At 40.4% G+C, this 11,956-nt stretch overlaps 1 protein-coding gene across 5 annotated transcripts in view; it reads right to left on the reverse strand.

The window, feature by feature from the left end:
- Positions 1-1,344: 1,344 nt before the first annotated feature.
- Positions 1,345-11,956, reverse strand: part of eps8 (epidermal growth factor receptor pathway substrate 8) — a 43,254-nt gene continuing 32,642 nt past the window's right edge. For 4 of the 5 annotated variants that reach the window (XM_015387715.1, XM_015387713.1, XM_015387712.1 and 1 more), the window contains 4 exons: positions 11,383-11,632; positions 10,138-10,327; positions 9,929-10,061; positions 1,345-3,497 (listed from right to left, as the gene is read on the reverse strand). In XM_015387715.1, the coding sequence (XP_015243201.1) occupies positions 3,387-3,497; positions 9,929-10,061; positions 10,138-10,327; positions 11,383-11,632 (684 nt within the window). In that variant the 3' untranslated portion in view covers positions 1,345-3,386. The remainder of the gene's footprint in view (positions 3,498-9,928; positions 10,062-10,137; positions 10,328-11,382; positions 11,633-11,956) is intronic. The other variant, XM_015387714.1, reaches the window with a different exon arrangement.

The following is an 11,956-nucleotide window of genomic DNA, read 5'->3' on the forward strand; positions in this document are numbered from 1 at the left end:
TGATTGTTCCTTATGTTCCTAACAGAGCACTTCGCTCTCAATCTGCAGGTTTACTAGTGGTTCCTAGAATTTCTAAAAGTAGAATGGGAGGCATTTCTTTCAGTTATCAGGCTCCTCTCCTGTGGAACCAACTACCAGTTTTAGTCCGTGAGGCAGACACCCTGTCTGCTTTTAAGGCTAGGCTTAAAACTGGAGACAGCTGATCAGCTGGCTTTTAGGAATCATACTTGGATTTCCTCTGTTTGGATTTGAAGGATACCTGATATATCTACAATTACAGAGGATGATGGGGACAATTTGGACTAGGATTAGGCTGCAGGCCACAGTTGATGCACTCACAAAGGCTTTAAACGAGCAGGACCATTAAGTGAGCCGTAAGCTGGTGTGATGGAACGCAAGCTGGTTGCAGTGGTTGAACTCAAAGGTGAGATGGGATTAAAAACACGGATGTACACTCTCGCTTCAAGGCGGAATACCTTGTGAGATACACCCTAGACTCCTGAAAGGGTTGGGGAATGGTGTGTTTTACGACTGAGTCCCCTTTATCCTGTCTTGCAGTTGAGAAAATTTGATCAATTGCATTAAGAGACCAGCTGATCAGATCCATTGTTTGATTCAGGTGATATGAAGAGAGGACAAAGAGAGAAAAGACACAACAAAAAGCAAGGAGAGATCAGGGAGGTGGAGGAGCAGAAGCAGCAGGAAAATACGACCACCTCCAACAAAGAGCAGAATACAGAAATGCTGTAGTTTGTCTGTGTATAATTGTTGTAGTCAAACAATTTCTGTATTTTCTTTCTCTCTTGAAACTTCACAACATAACATTTTGAACCTGATTATTTTTTAAAGAAAGCAATCCACCCCCTAGATATTTTCATTTATTAAACTAGAAGACATTTTTAATGCAGGACTCAGAAGTCATGGGATAATGGAATTTTTTATTGCATATGAGTAGAAGTATATGGAAAAAAGGCACAATGAAAACTACCCTTGTACAAATGCTGCTTTCTGATTGGCCACTACACCTAATTAGGTATAAATATCTATCATCACATGATTAACATGAGGTTTTATGTACTGTGCTTTAATTATCAGGTTGTATTACAGCACTACAGTCCACATGCACACACATCCTCAAACATAAACTTCAGCAGATGTTTTCATAAAATTAAGTGCATAAATGAAATTACTTTCAATTTGATCCCTAAAAAAGAAATAATCCAAACATTATATATGTCTTAATATTGGTTCTACCAATATCTCAGCCTCTTCTTCAGAACATCAGTTCACTGATTTGGAGGTTCATGACCTGCATGACCCAAAGTGAAAGCTGCTGGAAAAATAACTCTGTCCAGACTCAGGTTCTTTTATCTGCTTTCATCTGGATTAACCAACACTTCTGCTGACCTTTCATGCTAAAAGCATTCATGGAAAGCTTTTAATATGATAGATCTGATTAAGAAAAGCTGATCAAGTTTTTGAACTGATGTGCTGAGTTAATCAGGGAAATCTTAGAGGTCATATGAACTTCAGAGTGACGACTTGCAGCCTGTAAATGTTCAGACACCAGACCATCCAGATAAACATCCAAACACCTTCAGACTGAGTTTCTAAATGATAAACCTTTGAAACATTCCTTCAGTTTTCCCTAAAGAGTTCAACATTTCAGTTTCTGGGCTGCTCATAGAGCCTGAATCAGGGAAAACTTAAAAAAGGCTGAACAGAAATTAATTTAAACAGTGAAACGTCAGCAGAATAATACCCTTCTTCAGGGCTACCGTCAAAAACAAAACACCCAGATTTGTGGTTTATAAGGGCATAATTATTTTTGAAATTGTCAAGATTGACCACCAGGTGAAACTTTGCTCCGATTGAGTTAAACTTTATACAGTAGCAGGAACTTAGGTGTAGCTGACCAGATTGAAGAGAACTGGGAAATTCCAGACCTTTATTTTTACCAGCATTTCAGAGATCTCCAAGAAACTGCAGTCAAATCTCTAAACTGCAGCAACATGCTGGAAAAAGTACTAAAACATTTATGAAAGCAGATTCCAGCAAAAATATTTAATTCATCTTTAGTGATCTCCAGCCTTTTATTCAACTCATTGGAGAGAAAAAAAAACAACTCAGATTTGCTGCAGTTTGATACATTTTTCTTGTAACTTGGGCAGATTGCCTTTTGTCAGGTTCGGGGATAATCTGACTGCTGAGAATGAAACTGCAAAACAGAATCTGAGAAACTACTAGATGTTCCAACCCATTTCAATATTTGTTTAGTCCTAAAGGTTCATCAGACTCCCAGCTGACACTCTGATCACCTGATCATTTAAGACGGTTCATAAGATGCTGAGATTACCCGTACAGGTGGGCAGCGTACAGAGAAAACATTCATGAAGCTCCACATTCATTTTAGTCCAACAATCTTCACCTTCGGCTCAAATACATTCTCACATATCATGAAAATCATCAAATTATGAAAAAATAAGTTTTCTACAGCAGTTGGATCTTAAATGTGAAAATATCAACCTATCCTTTAGTTTAAAAGTTAATTCATACAATCTTAAAACATCATCATAAAGCAAACATTGTGGCCTTAAATGCATCAGTCTACGACATATTTACTCATCTGTTGAAACATGGGAACCAACAGCTTCTTTTGGGCCTCTCGCGATTTTTATTCCATTCAGAGACTGAAAAGTCTGAATTTGCTGAAAAATGCAGGAAAAACTACCATAGGTTTTCTCCATGGATACAGATTGATTCCAAATTTGAAATATGAAAAAAAATATATCCTGAGAAATGAATCAAGGTTGGCATTAATGCAGCAAAAAATTATATTGACAGAGCGTTTGAACAGGGACACAAATGAATCTGTAGATTTATTCATTAGATTGACAAACAAATCCAAAAGCTATACAAAAATATCTAAATATTTGAAATGATATCACTTTAAAGGGGACTTAAACAGGTTATGTGCAACTCCGACTTACTGGAAGCAGAAAGCAGGCTCAAATTTTTACTATTAGTTTAGAAAGTGTTAATAAACCTGAGAGGCACAAAGAGCAGCTGCTGACATTCAGATGATCCAACATTAATACTGTGAGGCTTTGCTTTAGAAAGATTTAGCTACCAAGCAGGAAAAAATATCCCAAAAAAACGTTCCTGTGAAGTTCAGGCAAACATGGCAGAAGGTTCTGTAGATTCTTTAACAGCTTGGATATCCAGAGGTCAGTTCGTTTCTATGGAGATGAGCTAAGGAGTTCCTGTCTGCGACGCATGATCTCCACGAACTCTGCACGATCTGCGGCCGCCTGCGGATGAATAGTGGAAGTGAAAGTCGGCTGCATTGGGAGGGTTAAGGAACACTGAGGCAAGGGAGGGAATGCTCAGTGGGTGCTGCCTTCGTCGAAAGACTCCACCCCGGAATCAGCGGTGCTGGCTGCCAGCTTCTCCTGTCGCCTCCTCATAATCTCCTCCAGCTCAGAGCCTGAACTCTTCTGGATACATGAAGGAAAACAAGGACACAGAGAGAGTAGAAATGGTTAGAAAAAAGGAACGCTGTGAGAATGTTAAGATCTGACTTTAGGAGACTCTCACAGGGACACTTCAGTTATCTCTGCTGGTGTTCAGGAATCTTTGGCCAGATAATTGCAGAAGTATCTGTAAGCTTGCATGGCTTCAACTGGCAACAAAACCTCTGAGGTTTAAGACTTTAATGAGCAGAGCATTAGCAGTCTGTCACCACCTTCCTAATTACATCAAGTTAACTCACATTAAGGCGCAGTCCTGCCTCTTGATGGTAAACAGTCAATACCCCCATTTACACTATCCTTTTGAAACCATGCAGAGATCAGTTTCAGCACGGTAACTGATATAACTGTTAAGTGTAAACGGCACGCAAAACTCAACCGGACTGCGCCAGACTCAGCCCCGTTCTGGCTCAGTTATCAGATAACAAAAAGAGCATGAGCAGACCGCGTCATCCTTAAGGAGTGGCGGTCTAGTGATTAGGGCATTTCGCTTGGAACCCAGAGGTCCCGAGTTCAAGCTCCACTACCACAGACTGCGACTCTGGGTCCCTGAGCAAAGACCCCTAACCCCACACTGCTCATCAGGCGTTGCACAATGGCAGCACTCAGCTCCCCAAGGGGATGGGTTAAATGCAGAGTTCATTTCGTTGCTCTGTAACGACGATACACTGTCAGTGTAATGACGATACGCTTTTTCTTTTTCTCCTTACAGGGGATCTCCTTACAGTCAACCTCCATAGTCATGATATTTCAGACATTCATAAAAATACTAGCTTCCCTGCCATGCCACACAATGCATCTAGTGATGCATCTCCTTAGCAGGTGATGAACCTCAACGTCTAACGTCGTTTTCCTGCATATGTAAACGAGGAACCATTCTAGTATGATGTGTAAATGGTAAATGGCATGTACTTATATAGCGTCTTTATACAAGTTAGGAGACTTGACTTGCACTTTACACTACATTCATTCACCCATTCACACACACTCACACACTGATGGTGGCAAGCTACATTGTAGCCACAGCTGCCCTGGGGCTCACTGACAGAAGCGGGGCTGCCGTACACTGGCGCCACCGGGCCCTCTGACCACCATCAGTAGACAATGCAAACGAAGAGCCTTGCCCAAGGACACAACGACAATGAAAGTCGGAGTCGGGGCCTGAACCATAAACCCTTCGATTTCAGGGCAAACTCCTACATCCAACGCCACAGCTTGTAAGTTACCAAGCTCGTTATGGTTAACTGATCCAAGCTAAGTCTGAACTTGGCACAGATCGGTTTTCAGAGGGTAGTGTAAATGGGGCTAATGAATCTTTTACAACTCAATGCCCTGTGATTCAGAAACGGGAAGGGCGTCACCTGAAATATTCCATTAGAAATTTTTAAAAAAAAAACTAAAAGCAACCTTCATAAGACAAGAAAACATCAAAAGACTGATTCCAACAAAACCAACTTTAGTTTTGGGGAATCTACTTTGAGGATGTTAATCTGTTTTCCTTTTATTGGCAGAAAAATTTGAGATCCTTGACAAGCCCCCAACTGTATCAAACACAAACAGCCTGTTTGTCAGTGAAGCAATATATAAAAGAATTGGTGAAAACAACTGTAGCAGTCAGGTGAAGCACATGACTGCAATTAATGTATTCATTATTTATGTCCATGGGGGATTTAACAAAACAACTGCTTTTCTGCCTAGGCCAGAACAGCTGCTATAAAGTATATCTGATAACTGGCAATGTACATTTAGCATCACTATGAAAGAATTCGGAGCTCTTTTCAAGTATAAACAAACTGTTAAAGGTCAGGTAATAACGTCTAGCTCATGCTAGATCTTTATTTGCTGATTTTTCAGCCGTGTTTAATACAAAGTAACCACATTTTATTATTCAGAGGCTTTTAAATGAATTGAATCTGCCTCACCGACTTAATAAAGTGGTCTTAATCTAAAGAAGTCATGGTTTAACCTATAACAGAGAGTAAATTCCTCTCCATGGAAGGTTCTCCACAGTTCTTCGTTTTCTTAATGTTTCTTAATAATGGTCCATAGCCTGCTTTGCCGGAACCCAGATTTCTTAGAAATGGCGCTGTAACTCTTTCCAGACTAAGATATCAGTTACTTTGTTCTTATCTGTTCTTGAATTTCTGTGTGCATGATGTATATTTTAAAAAAATCTCTGGGCTTCAAGTAAGCAAACAGACTCTTTTTAAGCGATCTTTGATTTTTCGGGTGGGTCTGGCAGCAATTAAGTACAGATTTGGCTTGGAAAACTGAATCAAGGTCTTAGTGTGACACGGGTATACTGGCAAGTTCCTTATATAAGTTATTCCTGGTTGGTTTCAGGGTTTTTATTGGCTATTAAGTGATATTTTCTCCCGTTAGTCAGACATCTAAAAATTAAATAGCAAGCCAGGCCTCCTGGATGGTTCTAATCAGTCCCGGTCCCCCTTGAGAGTCTCCCCCAGACCCCTTTGAAATAACTGCCTTAAAGCAACTGAGCAGTTCTTAGCCAAAAATCCTACTGAGCATCTGCATCCTCTGGCAGCCAGAAGTTTTCCGAGGAACATCTTCTGTCAGCACTTGGCTGCGGTTATATGGTGTTCTACTGAAGACTAACTCCATGTAAACTGAGCCAGAACCATCAACCGACCTCAGGAAACCTGCAGATGCTGCCGCAAGCTGCAAAAAGCATGTTGGTGAGAATATCTAAAGGGTGGGTAAGCTGCAGGAGATAGGAAACACACTGGGGAGCATCTGAGTGCACAGACATCTTCTGCATCTGCTTCTCCAGGGTAGATATTTTGATCCAAACAAGGGGATCATGGAGAAAGAACCAGCTTTTCACTATTACGCTCTACTTTCTATTGGTTTCTCAATTAAAACCCCAATAAATGCGCAAAATTTCAAGTATTAAACGGTCTGCCTTCAAAACATTTTTACAAGCCACTAGATTGAGAATATGTTTTTTTTTTTTTTTTTCTAGAGTAATTTATCCTCAGACCATCTAAAAACCAACTCAGGAGACCAGGTCATCAAAGGCAGATCTGATCTTTGTGCAGTCAGCTGCAGGTGAAACGGTAATCAACATTCTCCAGGTGATCCAGAACAGATCCTTAAGCCAGTAATTCATACTTACCGTAAATCAGGGTCAGAATACCAACAGACAATCTGCTGAAAAACTCAACAGACACAAACTGAGGTTACAAAACAAATCTACATGCTGCTCTACACAGGTAGGAGGAGGTGCAGGAATGGAGGTGGAGATAACCATTAGGAGCAGCGCAGGTTCAGAGTCTAAGGAGAACATTATCTGCAGCCACAGCAGGAAGACAAACTGCCGCTACCTGTAGATGCTGCTACACATGAAAATCTTCAAGACTTGTTCTGATGGCCAGATCCATTTAAATAAGAATAAATAAAAGTAGAGTAATAGAGTAGAGTAAGTCCACAACTGGATGATTATAAAGTCTGCACGGACCAACCTGAGGACATGGGACTTGGTCGGGTTTTGGGTCAACAATCTGATCCATTTAAAAGAGTTCAAAACTTAGATTTAAAATAGAAACTAGAAGACTCAAATCTAAAGCATAATATGTGAGTTCTTGTTCTGCATTACTACAATTACCCAGAACAGAGATTTACCACCTAGAACTGTCTAACAGGTAAGTTCTGGACATAGAGGACCTGTTGGTGACCAAGTAAAGATCAAGGAATCAACTTGGATACAGTGGAAACGGCATCATAAGGCTCACAGACAATAAGGGTCCCTGGTTCAAAATGTATACTCATAAAGAAGGCTAGTTGCTACCAAGCCCATCAATCAAGGCTTTTTGGGTCCATGAGAATGTTTGGCCCAGGCTTGGCTTCTAACAGGCCTTCATGAAAATGTCCAGAATAAAATTGTTAACTCCAAGTTAAACAAATGGTGCATTCACACTGAATGCGTTTTGGGCATCAAAACATCTAAAAGTCTATGGGGGACAGAGTGTCAAGTAGTCCAGTAGCATGTCCAAGCATCGGGTACAAGCATCTGAGCGTTCTGGCGTCCGAACGCAGGAGCGTTCGGCACCGGAGTGTTAGCCAATCAGAAAAGTTGACCCAGGAGTTTTTTTTTTTTTTTTTCAGGAGATAGAAACTAAATTCAAGCTGTGATCATTTCTGTAGAGCTGTCTACAGATGAAAAACAAATAAACATCAACGGGTTAAACTCCAAAGTTGTTGTTTTTTAAGCCGGGAGAACGGATTATATAAGCTCTGATCATTATTGCTACACTAAAAAAATGTTATGAACTATGACAAAACGGTTTATAAATACCCAAATTTAACTAAAAATTTTACAAATTGCTGTCGAAAAATATTCGATTGTATATTCTAGTACTTGCAGTTTTTACCACGAACATAAAACATTTCCAGCCAATACCAACGGCAGCGGGAAATAGAGAGCTTTCGGTGGGGATTTCCAGCACTGCCTTCCCAGCAGTATGCTGGGAGTCTGGAGCTCTGAAAAAGAACTGCATATTTTAGTAGGATTATAATCCTGATGAATTGACTGCACGTATTATTTTTGGAGGTGGACTTTCTTTCTTATAAATTTGTCAAAACTATTTTTCCAACTCATCACAGTAAATAAATCCAAGCTGCTCTCTAGCTTGAAGCTACAGAACAGAGCAGATAAACATCTAGAGCACCAAGCATCCAAAGCGTTGAAGCATCCAACCAAATTTCATTGTTTTTGACGCCAAGTTTGTATTCGGTGCACCTTAAGTTTCAAAAGAGAAGGATCCTGTTGGTCCAGGACAGTTTTGTTAATCAAAATCAGCTAACTCAAAAAAAAAAAAACCCTGCAGGTTACCAAGGTAATTGTGTTTCTAATCCTCGTGTTGATGGAATATAAGAAAAGCAATTAAACACTAAAAACCAAGAAGATGGACGAGGTCAACAATAGGAAACTGATGGTCTCAGACAAGAGGGATCCAGTTTGAGTTTTCAGTTCCTTCGTGTTCAAAGACCCAGTTCACTGCATGTCATGAACTGTTTGGTTTATAGTCCAGGTCGGGTTCAGTCTTTAGAGCTATGAACATGACTTAAAATCAATTTAATATTATTCTCTCTCTCTCAAGTGTGATCCGTGTGACTTTAATGAGGTTCTGGCCAACAGAACCAAGCCGAGCATGTGCTGAGGTGAAACGATACCTTAATGAATGCTGAGAGACAGTCAGAAGATCAGAGGAGGCTCAGAAGAAAACCTGCAGGTGGGAAACAGACACCAAACACCAGACCTTTCCAGAGATGGAGGACAGAGAGCTTGGAGGCAAGAGTCCATGGAGGCAAATGGAGACGAGCTCAGTGTTACTAAGAGAACCATCCCTGACAGCAGCGCCCTCTGCTGTCCATTGATGGTTTAAACTTTTCCAACATAGCCTTTACATACAACCTTAAACTTTTAAGTGATCCAAAATGTTTTGGATGTTTCAGACATTCTCAGATTGTTTCACGTCCTGAATGCTGTGTTTAACTGGATTATATGGAACATAGAAACAGTTTCTGTCCCAATGAGCTCGTCTCGGCTCTCCTTTAATGGACCAATCAGCTGGCTAGAAGCTCCGCCTTGGCAAACATCAAACAAACAACAAAATAATCTGGTAAATAAATCATCAACAGCAGCTCCTCTGAAGATAAACAGAAAACCAATAATCATTCTACTGTTTGGCTTTCTTTCAATATTTTCACAGATCAAAAGAAAATAATTATTTCCTCAATGTATTATCATCATCAATTAAATAACAAAAGAGAAAATACCTTCAAACTCTGCCTGGAGTGTCAGATTTTTATTCAAATTTAATGATTTAATATTGTGATTATGCATTATTCTATTCTCCTGATTTACTTTTAATACTGCCAATTATTTACAATATATATCTTCATGTAAAATTGTTTGGCTTAAAAAAAACTCAAAATCAATCCTTTAATTGAAACTTCTGTAACTATCTGATATTATCTTACAGAAATGTTATCCATTCAAAAAAAAACATTCAACTTATTAACCAATATTTATTTAAATGTTCTTTTTGTTTTTACTTTATTTTTATCCAAATAGATTTTCATATTATTTAAGTTAAAAATATATATATTTTTCCACAAAATAACTTCTTTAACTCTAATAATGTTTCAGGCCTCTATGTGAGAAACGATTTGAGAAAACTGAATATTGTGGCTGTAATATTGAAACTTTTAAAATGTATTTCTTAATTACTCAAAACTTATTTGTTATGGAGTTTGGAATTCAGAATGGTATTTTTTTGGTCCTTTTCATGTGTTTTTTTTTTTAACCATTACTCCCAGTTTTGGTTTAAATGTTGACCCCTCCCAGTTTGCAGCTTCACTGGTTTTCCACCCACCTCCAGCGCAGCCTTCTGCACCGTGACTTGACTGAAGACTCGAGCTCCATCATCAGGACAAACTGTTTTCAACTCCTCCTTGTTCAGCGAGAACAGCTGCGCTCCAGTCAGAACACCAAGGCTGCTGATGGTTCTGAAAACACAAACTGAACCAGTGAGAACATCATCTGGACAAAGAGAACCATGGGGAGAAGATCCGGAGGACTCACACCGGACTGAAGCCTTTGGCCTCCAACCAGGCTTTCACTTCATCTGGGGAGGAATCGTAAGTGATGCTTGGAGCAGGAAGGCTGCCGCTGTTGCTCCGAGAGGGAACCTGGAACTTCTTCTGAGTGCTGCGACCCAAAGTTAGCCTGTGGATCAGCTCGTCCTGAACCTCCTCCATGTTGGACTTCCTGCCTGCAGAACAACACCGAAACATGAAACATCACCGCAGAGGGAGGAACTTTTCTGAAGCCCACCTGGGATCAAGATTTTTCTTTTAAGGTCATAGGGAAGCGGCTGTTTCAACCGTTTGGTGCCCGGCTTTACACGAGTGAATAAGGCGAATGTGATTGGTCGATTTTCAAGGGGGCGGGATTGTTGTGGCGGAAGGTTCGCAAGCAAGTTTGTTTGTGGCCTGTTTGTCAGAAGCATCTTGCTAAACAGTTAGCAACTTAGTGCTAGTAGGTTCCCAATGGGAAATTCCATTGGGACCAAGTAGCACTAAATTGATGACTTAGAAACGACACTGTCAAGGAACGCTATGGACAGAGGAAACATGCAAGAGGAGGTTTGTGTCGGGGGTCATGGATGAGTCTCCTCCATCATAAATTTTTTATTTAGAGGAGGAAAGCGGGGACGAAGATGTTGTGGAAGAGGACGCCAGGGCGGCAGAAGCTTGGTTTGGTGTAGAAGGCTTCCAGCCGTCCATGTTTGAGCCCTTTCCTCGCAACGCTGCCAGTTCTGTTAGCTCTACGCCTGCCGAAGACACAGACGTCCATCCCCGTGGACACTGGGACGCAACTCAATGGGAAAGGAAATTATTCTTATTTCTTCTTTCAACCGTTGTGTATATTAGCTGCGACATATGAATCAAAATGCTATGAACGAAAAATTTGATTGACAGATGACTGTTGATATATGATTGGCCAAATTTAGGTGTTCAGGCTGACGTATAACTAACTGGCCTGCATGAGATAACGGGGAAAAAAAACACAGATTTTAAGACAGAATTTTCTTTTAAAATATACAGTTTCTAAATTTTGGGACAATACATACATCTTTAAGCCAGAATTATTCTTCCCTACGACTTTAATAAACACATTTCAAGAACCGATGTTCAGTTAGAATTTCCTGTTCAGATCTCATTAAATTTCTATATAGTTTTCCTGAAATAGGACGACCGTAAGAGGAGCAAGAGATCCAGCTGTTTCACAGGCAGATGTTTCAATTAGAGAAAAAAATGAACTCACGTCCTGCAGCCGCTGCAGCTCTCTGGCTGGCTGCTTCCTTTGCGGCGCCGTTCCCGGCGTCGCTGGACGTGTTGCTGTTATGTCGGCTGACCGTGGTGCTGCCGCCGCCTGCTTTAGGGGGTTCTGCCATCGGAGGAGGCAGAGGCGGCGTGGGGAGCCTGTTGGGGGCGGGGGGTGGCGGTGATGGAACCTCAGACATCTGAGCAGCTGCTGGTCTACCTGGGGGATGGTCCGACTTTGTGGTCTGCTTCTGGAGGAGAACGGAAACAGTTTTACCGTCTGGTTGATCCTGAACAACAGTTTACATACAGATTTTCTTCATAATCATCACCAATAAAAATGTTTGTTTTATGGCATCGCAGTTTACTGCTCACTATACAATCTGGAATCATTTTAAATTAAAGTCCGATTTTTCTTTCACCAACAAATTTACTTATTTCTCAATTAGTATGAAGTCAATTATGTTCCAAAATTGTTTCACACAAAACCTCGTTTTGTAAATTGAAAAAAGAAAAGTGTATTTCAGAAAGGAAACTTGGAGAAAATAAAGTTACAATTAAACCATTTTTTTTTT

The sequence above is a fragment of the Cyprinodon variegatus genome, unplaced genomic scaffold (genome assembly GCF_000732505.1).
Source record: "Cyprinodon variegatus isolate N-32 unplaced genomic scaffold, C_variegatus-1.0 Scaffold402, whole genome shotgun sequence".
Classification (NCBI taxonomy): domain Eukaryota; kingdom Metazoa; phylum Chordata; class Actinopteri; order Cyprinodontiformes; family Cyprinodontidae; genus Cyprinodon; species Cyprinodon variegatus.